The 15093-nt window shown below is 40.8% G+C and overlaps 2 protein-coding genes across 6 annotated transcripts in view; one reads left to right on the forward strand and one right to left on the reverse strand.

The window, feature by feature from the left end:
• Erp44 (endoplasmic reticulum protein 44) overlaps positions 1 to 7217 on the reverse strand; it is a 97428-nt gene extending 90211 nt beyond the window's left edge. Inside the window, exon 1 of the mRNA XM_036178599.1 lies at positions 6992 to 7217. Within this exon, the coding sequence (XP_036034492.1) occupies positions 6992 to 7048 (57 nt within the window). The 5' untranslated portion in view covers positions 7049 to 7217. The remainder of the gene's footprint in view (positions 1 to 6991) is intronic.
• A 211-nt stretch (positions 7218 to 7428) lies between these two features.
• The window catches only part of Invs (inversin), a 163143-nt gene continuing 155478 nt past the window's right edge, over positions 7429 to 15093 (forward strand). For all 5 annotated transcript variants that reach the window (XM_036179394.1, XM_036179396.1, XM_036179395.1 and 2 more), the window contains exons 1-2: positions 7429 to 7585; positions 11049 to 11178. In XM_036179394.1, the coding sequence (XP_036035287.1) occupies positions 11073 to 11178 (106 nt within the window). In that variant the 5' untranslated portion in view covers positions 7429 to 7585; positions 11049 to 11072. The remainder of the gene's footprint in view (positions 7586 to 11048; positions 11179 to 15093) is intronic.

The raw sequence follows: 15093 nt of genomic DNA on the forward strand, positions 1-15093 counted from the left end.
CCTTGCTAGATCAAAGCACACTGCACAGCCAAGTGTAGACCCTTCCAAACACCTGGTAACCACACCCACAGTCAAATCATCTCCTTATGCAGCCCTGCTGGGTAAAGCAAGCTCAGATTCTCTGACCCTGAGTAAGTTCTCACTAGATAGCCTCTGTGGGTCTCTACAAGTTAGAAGACTATCCTTTCTCAAAGCAAGATTCAACACACAAAAGTTACAGAATTATGAAACCCAATCCGTTTATCTTGTAGACTTAAAATATTTTATTTAGATTACTTATCCAAGGTTACAGAGTTCCATAAATGGAAGAGTTGGGACTTCCACATAGATGCCCTGACATCCATTCTTCACACTCTTGAATAAACACCAATAAACAATTAACAAACACCTTCAACTGTCCTTTACAGCTTGTTAGAGCATTTATTCTGAATCACTGGAAGAGTTACCAAGTTTTTGAAAAGAGGATATAACATGAACAAGTAATATATGTGTGTTATACATATAGACAGAAATATAAATGTTCAACAAATATGAAAACCTTCGGGGATAGGCAGATGTGTAGTAAGCAAAGTGTGAGGATCTGACTGAATCCCAGAACCCACAAAGTGGTGGTACATGATAGCAACACCAGCATTGTGAAGGTGGAAACAAAAGGATCCCTGCGATCATTGGCAAGCCAGCCTAGCCTACTTGGCAAGTTTAAGGCAAGTAAGGAGACCCCATCTCAAAAAAAGAGAAGTTGATGTCTAAGAAACAACACCTGAGGTTATCCTCTGGCCCCCCACTTACATATAAAACATGGAGGTGTGTGTGTGTGTGTGTGTGTGTGTGTGTGTGTGTGTGTGTGTGTGTGTGTGTGTATGTTTAAGATTCAACTAAGATTAGATTTTTCTCAATTAAACTGACATATTTGCATGACCCATCAATATAGTTATGGAATATATTTGGAGATTTGCAACAAATATCTTTTAATGTATATCTTTTGTACATTTTAAAACTCTGTAAAACAAAATAGCCAATAACCTAAGTATCTTGGCAAAAGATGAAGTAAATAAATCACAGCGCATCTGAAGACTGAGCTACTAGAAATGTACTTACTACCATGTCATGCAGTCTAAAGACATCTATAATTGTGGCAATGAACATCTCCTCTGGGCTTTTACAAATGCTATCGCACCAGACATACTACTGAATTCAGACTGATTTTTCTCAGAAGTGTATTTCGGTACCTTTTATCCTTAAGTACACCACACACTATTATAAGGATGTAAGAGTTGAGTCAGTGCCTGTGTGTGCATGCACTTATGTTCATATGTGTGAGCATGTATGTGTGTGCCTGTGTGTGTGTGTGTGTGTGTGTGTGTGTGTGTGTGTGTGTGGTGTATAACTGTACAGTCAGGAAGACACACAGAAAGATATGCAAATCATCTTACACAATAAGAAAAACTTCAAACACCTATTAAAAGAAACAAATTAAATGAGATACCACAGTGAAAAATACCCAGTTCTACTCTGGAAGGACTACAGAGAAATTCTCTTACATTGTTGGCAAGACCACAAAATGGCAAAACCCCAGGGTAGTAGTGTTTCATGGACAAAGTTCCAAGTACTGTCCATTTCCTTTTGACCACTGGCAACTTCACTTCACTTACAGAAATCTATCTCAAAGATACACTATCAAAAGTGTATATGCATTAGCTAATGTTTGCAGAACTATTTGTAACAACAGGAAAATAAGTGGAAACACTAGTAAACTGTCAACATTACATAGTAGAAGACAAGAGTTGAGGACTGAAGTTCAACCCCCAGAACCCCATAAAAAGTCAGATGTTGGCACTGTAAACCTGATCAAGAGCCAGTGTCTGAGAAGGTTATAGGCTCCCTAGCCAATCAGCCTAGCCTAATGAGTAAGAACCAAAAAAAAAAGTGTTTTGCTAAATTGACATGCCAGACTGTCTTCTGATACTCGGGTTTATAACCATAGCTTTGTGCTGCTCCTAGCCCTCCCCGGAAAAGGTGCTTAAAGCTTACGGCAGCAGTTAATGCTGAGGCTCATAACTGGCTGAAGTGCCAACCACAGGTGACAGTGGAGTAGTCAGTCCTAAATGTCTAAATATGACATCTATATTGTCACCTCCAACGCTGGGGAACATTGTGGAAGAAAGATTGAGAAGACTGCAGGAGTTGAAGAGTGAGGTGGTATGCCACAAAAAGATGTCTTGTGGACACTCACTGCAGCTGTGGTGGCCTCCACAAGACAGTCTCTCAGCATTTCCTCATGATGGGAGAGGCACAGGAGACAGCACTGCTCCATGAGGGACCACTGACAGTTAATGATCACTGGGGAAGGGGGTGTCATGTTCATCAGGGGTGTACCCACGGAAAAGTAACCCATGACCCAGTAAATAACCTCCCCACCCATGCTCATGCAAGCAACTCTAAGTAAACTCAGTGAGTCATACATCACAAACAGGTAATACACACACACACTTTTTTAAAGGCATGATAGTTGAAAGGGTACTTCTTGGGAAGATGGATTTCTGCAGAAAAGGGGTAAGAGATAAGAATGGATAATATGGGTGGACATGACTGAAACACACTATATACATATATGAAACTGTCAAAGAATTAAGTTAAAATTCTTTAAACTAAAGTTTAAAAGTCAGGCACAGTAGTACAACCTTATAATTCCAACATTGGGAAGGTGAAGACTAAGGCTCCATGGCCAGTCAGCCTACGTTAACCAGTGAGTTCCAACAAATGAGAGACTCTGCTCAGAAACCAAGGCAGACATCATGTAAGGACAACATCTGATGTCATCTCCTGGCCTTCTGACTGCAGACACACATGCACTCCCCCTCCCCCCCCACAAATGTGGAACAGTTCTATCTCAACATCTTTAATGTAAAACTTTAAGCTAAAAAATGTATTTTTATAATTTTAAGGTGAAAAAGTATGAATAATATATATATATAATCAAACTAGAAAAATATATAAACAAAAAGGCAAATAACTTACATTAATTTTAAAAAAGAAATAATTACAAGAGTTAAAAAAAGAATAGTAAGTCATCTTACATTAGGAGGTTGATAAGAGTAGAGGAGACAAAGAAATCAGAATTATCTTAACACAATACGGTTGGCTTTGAAGATCATAAATTTCATGATTACAAAGTAAATAATAAATTTTCAAAAACTTAACTTGAAAGATAAATAAGCAAAGTAAGCAATGCATATTGAGCTGGTGGCTGAAAAAACCACAAAAATTGAATTACAGATTTCTACTAGTAAATTCAATGAACAGAGAAACATAAAACCACATCAAGAGGCTACAATCAGTGATAACAAGAGTGTAAGATGTTCTACAGCACAGTTCCTACAGAAATTATCAAGATAAAGAAACAAAAATGACTGAGATGGAAAAGGAAGCTACAAATTTTAAACATCTTGGGCTGGTGGCTGCTCAGTAATACAGTGTGTGCTTACAATGCTCAAGGGCCTGGGTTCAATTCCAAGCATTCAAAAGTCATAGGAGACACAAACCAACTAGCATGCACAGAACTTACATGGTCCAATTTGATCAATCAGTTTTCAAAAAAAGACACAAAGAATATTTAAATAGCAAGTAATACCTGAATAAGTTTATAGATTTGATAACAGTTGGGGGGGGGAGAATTAAACTAATGTCTGAGCCCTATGAGATAGATATAACTGGTATATGGCCCATGCAACTTTGTGTACTGTTTGTTTGTTGTGGGGTTGGGAATGGAACCCAGGATAACTCTGAACTGCATTTTACTAGAACTGTCCCAAGTGATTGTAAAGATCAGCCATATAGTGTAAGCCATGGATATGGGACAAGTTACATAAAAAGGATAAATAACCCACCTACTATGAATCTCATCATATGCTTCCAATAGTACTTTTTCTTGAAGACTGAACATTTTCTTTATTGTTAGCATTAATGAATAAAACTAACACATTAAAAAAAATCTTAAAAATATATTCAGTAGATATATACAAGTGTTTACTTAGCTCTCTAATTACATAGCTTCCTAAACTAGCTAATATTTTCTTGGCTTCCTACACTTACAGAAAACAAAAAACCAAGCGCAGCAACAGCAAGTGTATTAACTTACACAAGCACAGGACTATCAGAGCTAGTAAGAACCGAGAATCTTTGAATACAATGATCAAGAGATTAGTGAGAAGACATCTTCAATAGAACAACTGGAATAAAGGGGTAAAAATCCCTAAAGCCCAGGAGTTTAGTTAGGATATCTGACACAGTTCATTCCAATTTGGCCATCTCTCTCTTATCTCACATTTTAAAAACTTACACAAACCAGTGCAGAGAGAGTATGACTAAGAAACAGTTAAGCATAAAATAACCTATTTTGATTCTCAATCAACCTATCTCAGACACAAAGTAGAAAAGGATCAGTCAACACATAAAGGAAGTTATCACACCAAGTGTGTGTGGTTAGTTACTCATGCAGCAATGCTTTTAAGACATGGAGTGATGTATTCTAGAATACTTTTGCGAGCAGGGAAAAGATAGCCACTTGCCTCCTGAAATTCAGTGTTATACTTTCGGCTAGTATTGCACAAACCCTACAATTTAAGTAGGTATTAATTAATAGCTCTGCAAGACTGAAGTCCAGAGTGAGCCTTACTGTAGTAAAAGAATATATGGGCATCCAACCATGTACGAGAAAAATGATGACCTCAGCTAAGAGGGAAATGGAGTTCTCTGTGCCTGCCTGCAAGAGTCATCATGTTGATGCCTGAAGGGAACCCAGGATTATTCATTAGACAGGTGGGATACTGAGTAAGCAGGTTCCATCACTATGACTGAATTAGCACTCAGACAAGCTACTCACTGTTGAGATTATCTGAATGAATATCTGCTAAACTAGGATTAGAACTAAGTAAGCAAACACGGTATTCAAATTGAATCTAGTTTGACTTGTACTTCTGATTCATGAAAACTTTTCGGAGGCTTTGTTTTCCAGCCCATCAGTCTTTACAGGAATCCTCTAAAATAGTTTCTATGTTTGTAGTCCTCTTCTGTTTTTGCTTAGGAAGAGAAATACACAATGTATTTTTAACTAGAGTTTAGTAAAATATAGGCTTTATTTGAGAAATCATCATCATTTGGATATTTAACATGATTGATAGATTCACTAGTAAAAAGCATGAGTTATTTCAAAATAAATGCTCTCTTTTTTTTTTTTTTTTTTTTGGTTTTTTGGGACAGGGTTTCTCTGTGTGTATGTAGCTTTGTGCCTTTCCAAACTCACTTGGTAGCCCAGGCTAGCCTCGAACTCACAGAGATACGCCTGGCTCTGCCTCCCGAGTGCTGGGATTAAAGGCGTGTGCCACCACCGCCCAGCTAAATGTTCTTACTCTTAAACAGCTCGACTGACATCATTTTTCTACTCAATGTTTCAACTTTTCAGTGTCTTGAGATTTTTGATCTTTGGACTTTTCAGTCACCTAAAAATAATTTCTAATATATAACTCTTTTTATGATAAAGAAAAGATTAGTAATTAGTGTCCTTAAGAATATACAGCCTCTAATAGCATTATTGTAACAGTTCTAGAAGGTGCCACAGTGAATAATAAAACTACACACACACACACACACACACACACACACGGAGAGAGAGAATATTCTTCTCTACAGAAGTAATTTACAAGTGCTAATAAGACATTCTATCATTTAACATTGCCTTGTTTATACACAACTCTAGTCTTCAGAAGTATTTTCACTTCATTTAGTTTGCAATATTTTATTTTGAAAAGAATTTAGTATTGTATATAAAAATGGCTTTCAGGTCATAATGAGAATGAAAAGTTTTTCAAGCACAAACGTTAAACTTTTTAATGTGATACAGTCGAATACACACTATAAATTAAAAAATCTATTCCTAGACTCAGTTTTCCCTGTAACCAACTATACAGCTTCTTGCAAGTTAACTATTGTTATTATTAATTTTGTGTGTGTGTGTGGTTTTTTGAGACAGGGTTTCTCTGTGTAGCTTTGCGCCTGTCCTGGATCTCAGCTCTGTTGTGAAGAAAGTAATTTATATTCAATGATGTTCATCTTAAATTTAGCTTTCTAAGAATCTACCATAATTCAAGTATTTTCAAATACTGTGTCATAACAGCCCAATTAAACCCCTCTCGTTTAGACCTTCACTTTTGTCTCAATTTGACTTTAAGACGAGGCCACTTAAGTCGTACACTCAAGATATACTTCGGAGGAAGAGAAACTGGGGAAAGATTCTTTCCTAGGATGGGATGATGCCCATCATGCTGGGAAGTGTTAAGCACATATGCATGCAGGAGAGCTGGTTATTCTCAAGAGCACTGACAAAGATACATGCTTCAGTGAGAGAGAGAGGTTGCAACAGGGCTTGCAGGAGTCCCTAGAAGCGCCTGTCAGATAATCACACCCTCCACCTTTTCAAATTCCCATTCTCCCAGTAGACACCAAACCAGTCTCCAGTTCCGGGTTTCCAACCAATCACATGAAGCCACAACAGAGGGCTTTGCCAGCCTGTGTCCAGGATCCAGAGATTCACACGACCCCAGCACCTGTCGGCTTCACACCCTTCCCAGTGTGGGAGAAGACATAAGGTGTCCCCTCGGTCCCTTAGGACTCTGAGGCCCCAAGCAGGGCCTCACCGTCCCCAAAACTTGAACGCACTCCAGGGGGCCTCAGCCGTGACCTCCCACGTATCACTCCCCTGCGGCGAATTCTCCTATCTGTAGGTCTCAATCCCTGATTGTGGTTTCGCAGGCCTCGTGGACCGCAGGCCTAAGAAGCCAGAAGAACCGGCGAAAGTGAAGGCAGCTCCAGGGGGTGTACGCCTCACCAGCGGAGGAGGGTCGAGGCAAGCAGGGGCAGCACCGTTCCCCCTGGCGGAGGGCGGGAGGCGGTCAGGGACTCAGTCGGAGGGTTTGTCATCCCTACAGACACTCACCAGGAGCAGCAAGGAGCATCTGAGGTCGGGTAGAGACAGGAAGACGGCGGGATTCATGGTAACGGTGGGGTCCGCGGTGGGGTCTGGAGGTGGCGGCTGGGACTGGACCGGGCTAGGAAAGGGCTGCGCTCCGGGGGCCGGCGACAGCGGCACCTCGTCCTCTCGACCCGGAGCTCCAGCGGCGAACACCCGGGACAACTTCCAGAGAGGCCTCTCACGCCCTCACTTCCGGGTCCTGCCCACCTCTGAGCACTTCGGGAAATGTAGTCCCTATAGTGCTCTCATGAACCACGTCATCTGAGAGCTGGAACTCTCCTTCCCACTAGGCCCTGAGCCCGGGGCGGCCAAGCCATCTGCGCGCGGGGCTCTTCGGGATTGGAAGGGGCCGCGTACTTCTGCGCCTCGGGGGACGAGAACTACAATTCCCAGAGGGCTTTGCGGCCGAGCGCCTCAAGCTGCCTATTCAGAGCGCTCGGGCTCTGGTGTCCTGGGGTCTGTCCCTGTGGGCGCAGTGGCCTGACTTGGCGGGAGGGGCGGCCCCGTGGGGGTCGTGCCTCCTGGTGCCATCCCGGGACGCCAGTCCTGGAGGCAAGGGTGAGTAGGAAGCGGTCTGCCACGGGCGGCTCGGGCAGGTCGGCCAGCACCGCCCCGGCCGCTGCTTCAGATTCTTGGCCCGCCTGGTCTGAGGTGTGGCCTGAGCCTCCATCCCTGGCCTCTAAGCCTGCTGCCTCTTCTTTCTGCGCTACTTCCTCCGTTACATAAGGAGAGCTGCCACTGGGGCTTCAGTCTAGGACTTACCCAGGGTTGCTTCCGAGGGACCGTGCAAGGAAGAGAGAAGGGATGTATGTTGTAAACTGTAAAGCGCAGTGCCTAAGTGACAGTGACCACTTCTTACAGTATATGTACTAGTTAACCACATAGCAAAGGCTTGTAACCTGGTGTCTGGTAACTTTCAAGAATCTTCTGTGAACCCCCAGCCAGTTCTAGGTGCATGGAAAATTAGCCACATCATCACTCCCTAGCTCCCAGGAGGCGCTCAGCATTTGTGTTCTCCCTGTGCCCAGGCTTTGCTTCAGCTTTCCTGCTGCCTGAAGTGGCTTCACCCCTTCTCTTTCTGGAGACCCATCTCAAGTCTCACCATGTCGGACGTTTGACTCCACTGAGGTCTGCCAGTCACCAACCCTTTCATCCTAACCAGAACTGCATCTTCTTTGTGTGTGAGCTCAGCACCTCTACTTTTGCTTAGTAATAATTAGAGTATTTATTGCACAGGTTTATTCTATAATGATTTAATGATGATGATACGTTTTACAGCATTAACAAAGTGGCTTTGATTTCTATCTATAAAAAAATTATTTATTGGGGGGAGCAGCAAGGAAAGTAACATTTCTGTTAAGAAGAGCCCTAGAGGAATGGCTTTTTCCGGGCCTTCAGAATTGAAGTGTGGTGGAGCCAATACTCTTAAATCTACTCCTTCCTAATGTATGGTCTGATCAATGTACCACTCACCTCATTCTCTGACAGAACCCAAGTTTAGATAAACAGAAGTTCATACACAGTAGGATTGGTTATGGTGGTGCATGCCAGCATTCCCAGCACCTGGGAGGCTGAGGCAGAAGAATCGGGAGTTTAAAGCCAGCATTGTCTACATAATAAGTTCCCAGCTAACCTGGTCTCTAAATTTCAAGATCCTGTCTTGAAAAAATAAAGAAAGGGAGGCAAAAAAAGAAAAGAACAGAAAAGAAAACCGCATTACTACCTGAAGTTAAAATTTGATCTGACTTACCCTTTGGACTTAGTACTTGCCCTATGACATTTCATTCAAAACATTCTTTCAGCACCAGCTGTATACCTATTACTGTAGTAACTGCTAAAAATTATGGTTAAGCACATATAACTATTTATACAGATAGATATAACTATTTTGACAGTTTTCAAATATAAATTTTTGTGATCTGGCACACCTAAAACTGTTCGCTTTAAATCCAAAAGGAGGTTTTAGAATTCAGTATGATGCTAGAATAGTTGGCCCCTGACTTGTTAAATAAAAGAACATAGCTACTAAAATTTTTAATTTTTCATAACTACTAAAATTTAAAGAGCTGAGGTAGTCTGAAGACACACGGCTGATCATTAACACAACTGGACCAGGAATTTAAATGTAGTTTCCTACTATGATTTACCCCAATCCTTGTCACGTCTCTCAAGTGACTTTGATACAGTACTGCCTATTATGCTCTTTGTTCTAACATGACAGATGCTCAGACAAGACAGAAGTGCCTCACAACATCATCTTCCTTATTTTCTGCCAGCATGTTAACTTACATTGTCAGCAAATTAAAGAAATGAAAAGCTAACCTTTACCATAATTTACTATTTTCTAAATTAGAACAACTCAATATACTTGTCAGTTGTGCAAGACCTATGTCAGAAACATAGGCAAGCATGATTGTGTCTTTTTACATCAGATTTCAGTGAATAAAATAAATAAATTTACAAGCAGTTTGAGTGGTAGCCCTTTGCCAGATAATCCCATCTACTCTGGTAATCTGGCCAAGGCAACTGCAGATTGTTTCATTCCAATCTCAGGTACTAATATTAACTCTCATATTAAACAGCACACAGTAAATGTGCATATATACAATTTACAGAATGAATACAACTTAAGCTGTGGCAGAATGTGAGGTTTCAGACGTAGGCTGATAAAAAAGTTCAAGTGGAGTCTGTCTTGATAAGTAACAACCCCAAGTCAGCCACAGAGAGCAAGCTGCTGCTATTCACATCAGGCCACAGGATAGTCAGGGTGGAGGGCAAAGATATAGTCAGCTGCAGAGACGAGAGCAAAACCAAATTAGAACAAGAACAGTGGGTTCCAATGTAGGCAAGCAAGCAGGTGGATGGGCAGATTGCAGTCAAGTAGTCTACTTCAACAGCCAGGGACCCAGCTGAGCTGAAGCCTCAGGGAGAGTTGAGAACTGTCTGTCAGTCCTTGATGCACACACTGAGTCTCAGAAGATATGTTGGTGGGGGCCATTGCCATTGCATTGCTAGGTCTTACACTTTATATGGTCCAGATGAGGAAGTTACAACCCAGCCTTGGTCTAGCATGTCCAACTGGGGCTGGTTTCCTTAGTGTTATTTTAATATGCTCACGTGCTTCCATGGTCTCAATACTGTGGGAGAATTCCTACAGAGCTACACCTGGTTTGGCTCCAGAGTGTTAGTGCCTAGCTTTAATCTACCTTCTGTTTCTCAGTTACCTTTTGTTCCTCTTGTTGCCCTCTGTGTGGGTCTTGTCTGAGAGTTCCCAAGGGGACAATGCCTAATGCAAATTCTCAGTTAAGGAATATCACAGTTTTCGAATTGTTCCTCAACAAAGTTTGCATAGGCTTTGCACCTTGAGAAGTTGATAGGATGGTACTCTCTGATCCCTCATGACTCTGCATAGTCATTTACCAGTCTGTGCTGCATGGGTGGTGCTGGGCAGAAGCTAGTGTTCACTTCCACCCAGGAGCACAGTCATCCTCTACCCTCAAAACAGAATTCAAAAGCTTTTAATAAAGTGAAGACTCTCAGGGCAAGGCACAAGCTGAAAAACCACTATTTTATCTAATCTGGAGTGACTTAAAGCAGGGCCCAGTCTGATCTCAACAAAAATTGTGTAGAATCGAATTACATGTGTTAATCTTAGAAGTCAGTATGACTTTTAAACTCTGTGCCTAATATAAATGTCTTTAATTTCTTGTGAAAATTCTCTCATTCTGAAGTTAAGCAAGTAGTGCAAAGGCCATCTAATTTGCCATGTCATAGCAGTTGTAGAAGCAGGAATTAAATAGTTAAATCCTATTTAAATATCTATAATAAATCATTACAAGCTACCAACTTAGCACTGATAAGGCAAGTTTTAGAAGTGTTTTCTGGCTGGATGGTGGTAGCGCATGTCTTTGATCCCAGCACTCGGGAGGCGGAGGCAGGTGGATCTCTGAGTTCGAGGCCAGCCTGGGCCACAGAGCGAGTCCAGGACAGCTTGTACTCATTGTCTCGTTCACTGTTTCAGGTCTCTTATGTTGTGGAGAAAACTATGAACATTTCAGAGAACGTGCTGTCTGCTGGATCCTCATTAGCATCAAAGGTTCATGCTGCTGCAGTTAATGGAGATAAGGGTACACTTCAGAGACTCATTGTTGGTAAGCAGTCCCCTGTAAACTTAGATGCTGTAATAAATTGGCAAGATAGTTCATTCAGTAAAGTGTCTGCCACACAAGCATGAGGATCTGAGTTGAAATCCTTAGTACCCGTGCAAAAGCCAGAATGGTACATCTGAAACTCCTGTGCTGACGTGAGGCAGCCAGGAGGATCTTAAGAGCTCATTGAATGCTCAGCCTGGCTGAACTGATGAGCTCAGGGTTCAGTGCCTGTGACATAGTTTAGCAAGTAAAGGCACTTGCTGCCAAGTGTGACAACTTGAGTTAGATCCCTGAGACTCACCTGTGGAAAGAGAGAACCAACTCATGCAGGTTTTCTGGCTGACACGTGGGCATCATGACATACACACCCACGTACATATATACACATGCATATACACTCAAAATGAATATATCAATGTAATTTACTTTCAAGGAAGAAGGTAGAGAGCAGCTGAAGATGACACCCAGTCAGTGCTTGACTTCTGACATCCACCGCAAATGGTTATGCACACAAATACCAAAGAAAAGCAAACTACTAAAAACAACTCTGTCCTAAGGGAGTTTGGTGATCATTTAATTTATAGTGTGCTTAAACATTTTAACAAAACTATATTAGTAGTTGTATTTTATTCCAGTACTTGGACAAGAAAGTACTTAAATCATGAAGGTTCAGAATGTGGATTAGGATGAGGTGAAAATTACTTGGTAAATTTACTATACAAAATATAACTTTATACTTAACTAACTCAAAGTATTAAGCTTATAAATAACTTTGATGATTAAAATTATTCAGTGTGCTTCTCTGTCATTTATATAAAATTTATGGTTTAGAAGTCCAGCGTGGAAGTTCTAGAGAGAACAAAATTAATAATAAACAGAGTTAAGGCCAAAATGGCTAAAAAAAACATTCTAGAATTATCAAAATCCCCAACTCACATAGTCACAATTCTCAAAGGAGAACAAATAAAATGTAAGTAAACATTATTTTTAATGTTTATACATCCCAGTGTTTGATGACTTCATGATTGATAACTTGGGCAATAAATTTAAAAATACTTGAACTTTCATACTTGTTCCTTTAGATCTTTTCTCATCTTACATTCCCACTTTTTCCATGAACTTCTGCCTGTGAACTCTAACCTTTGTAACCCTCAAGGATATTTCTATTCTTTTTTTTTTGATACTTTTCTCTATACTTTCTACTCCCTGGATTTTTCCCCTGCTACCATTTTGCTTTATTCTCTACTAAACAAACTCTTCTTTAAGAATAAATAAATTGCCTCAAATTTTGTATATGCTATAAATATTTCTCTCCCTCAATCAGACACATTGTTCTTACTTCAACTCAGCTGCCTGCATCTCCAGTTCCTCCCTGGAACTTGACATCTGGGACCTCCACATCACTCATCTGAATGCTCTGCCATTGAACTGAAACACTTCCAGCTCACTTACTAATAGAAACAGTAGTTTCTCTTCCTTTTTGAGCCTTCCAACACATCTTCCCTAGGTTTTTGCCACCAGTTTCTCTCTTTATCTCTCTCCCTATTCATCCTTCATTCCATGGTCTACTGTTACAACTTTCTCCTGGAAATACTCACTTTTTGCTCGCTCACATTCTGTTTCACCTGGCTGTCATGCAACTCTGAATGAACCTAACTTATGTATTCCTGGCAACCCCAGAACAATCAGACATAGTTTGAAGATTGATAATATGCCAATTCTTGATCCCTGCTTCAAATAATCACTCTATACCTTTCCCACTGTGAATGCTTGGTGCCTTCATTGTGTGCTGAAAGCTTGGCTCCCAATTTCTCCTCCTTCTTTTCTCAGATAATACTGTATGATCCCTAGAGAAAATGGAGACACTAAATAGGAACTCCCTCATCTTTTAGAATAATATCTACAAATTTCCCTATATTTGTACCTACCCCCTTCTTTTTTTTTCTGACAAAATGGAAAATATTCAGCTTCCTCTCAAAGGCCAGTTCTTCCTGTCAGGATCTGTGTTCTGTCCATCCTTCTTCTCTGGGAATTTACTCCATTTTGTTTAAACCTCTGATGACATCTTCAACCTTTTGTCGATTCTTCTATTAGAAAATATCCCCATAAACATCTAAACATGTTCTATTGTTTGTATTTAGAAACACCCTCCTTGCCTTTTATCTGCCTTTATGTGTTGCTGCATCCCTCAGCTTTCCCTCACAACTACATTGATGCACAGCTAAACTGCCACAACAGTGGCTTAAAGAAGTCAGACTTCTAGCTGACGATAATAGTACAGAGGCATATGGGTGCCTGGGGTGGGTAGGAATCTCTCCACAGAACGAACCAGAGATGCTACCACAGCTGGGCTTCGCAAAGCTCAGCATTTATATGGATACAAGGCAGATACTGTCTTTGCAGTCAAAAAAGCTCACTTGTCAGAGGAAAGTAATTTGTCATTAAGGAGGTAGACTAAAATTAAGGACAGAACCACACCCTAGGACAAAGGAGGCTAAAGAACTAGCCTTTCCCTGGATAGTATCATGTCTTACTAAAACCCAGAGTATACAGTTCCAAAGAAGCAAAATAAAGAAGGAACTGTAGCATGAATTGTTAGAAGGTCTTATTAATAAAATCAAACCTGAGGCCAGTTATTGGGGTGAATGCTGGAAGATCAGAGAAGCAGAACAAGCTACAGCTACCTCACCTCGCCAGTTCCTCAGCTGGTCTTGTTTCCTCAGACTGCAAGCTTCTGAGTCCTCATCCCAAATGGCTCTCAGCTGAACAGCTGCTCAAAGCCTAAAAGCTTAACCAGCCGAATGCTTCTAGTTTCTGGTCCTCATGCCTTATATATCTTTCTGTTTTCTACCATCACTCCCTGGGATTAAAGGCGTGAGTCACCATGCTTGGCTTTATCTTGGATTTCTGCCTCTGGAATGCTAGGATTAAAGGCGTGTGCTGCCACTGCCTATCCTCATGTTTAATTTTGTGGCTGTCCTGTTCTCTGACCCCAGATAGGTTTATTAGGGTGCACAATATTTTGGGGAACACAATACCACCACAAGGAAAAGTAGCAGTTATCATCCAAAACTGAGTTTCTTGAAACACCCGTTAACCCCACCTTATCACATTAATCCATTCTTTCATGGTTAAAAAACAGAGATGTATATGCCTCTTATTTTTGAGAAATACATAGAAAGAAGCACATATAACTTATATGTGCAACTTAAATGAATACAAAGCAAATATCCATTAACCTCCATCTAAGTTAAAGAACAATACATTGTCAGTACCCCAACAGTCACTTACTACCTTGCCTGTGTTTGTGATAGCATTTCATTTAGCCCAGGCTGACCTTAAACTCTCATTGTAGCTGAGGATGACAATGAACTCCTGATCCTCTGCTTCCTACAGGCGGGGAGTATAGACCTGTTCCTCTAGGACCTCCTTTTGACGTTTCTTCCTTTTTTCTTTTCTTTTCTCTTCTCTTCTTTTCTTTTCTTTTCTTTTCTTTCTTTCTTTCTTTCTTTCTTTCTCTCTTTCTCTCTCTCTTTCTTTTTTTTTTGAGAGTGAAATCCAGGATTTTGTACATGTTATACCCCTACACCCACCTTGACCTTATAATAATCATACCGTTGTTTTTGCCCTTTATGAATTTTCATTGAATATTTCAGCTCTATATGAGTCTATAAAAAAGTCTATACACTTACAATCTTTCCTGGCTTATAAAAGCTTTCATTTCCTGTCATTATATTTGGAAGAACATTTAAAAGGCCGCTTGTACCTCTCCCACCTCCAGCCTTACCTTGCACAACTTGTTTTCTAGGAAAACTTGCTTCCTTTCACTTTCTCCAGCCTGCCAAGCTCTTTTCTATTTCAGGACTTTCACCTGCTATTGTCTGTCTGACTAACTCTAATCACCTCCATGCTCTG

This window comes from Onychomys torridus, chromosome 2 (genome assembly GCF_903995425.1).
Source record: "Onychomys torridus chromosome 2, mOncTor1.1, whole genome shotgun sequence".
NCBI lineage: Eukaryota > Metazoa > Chordata > Mammalia > Rodentia > Cricetidae > Onychomys > Onychomys torridus.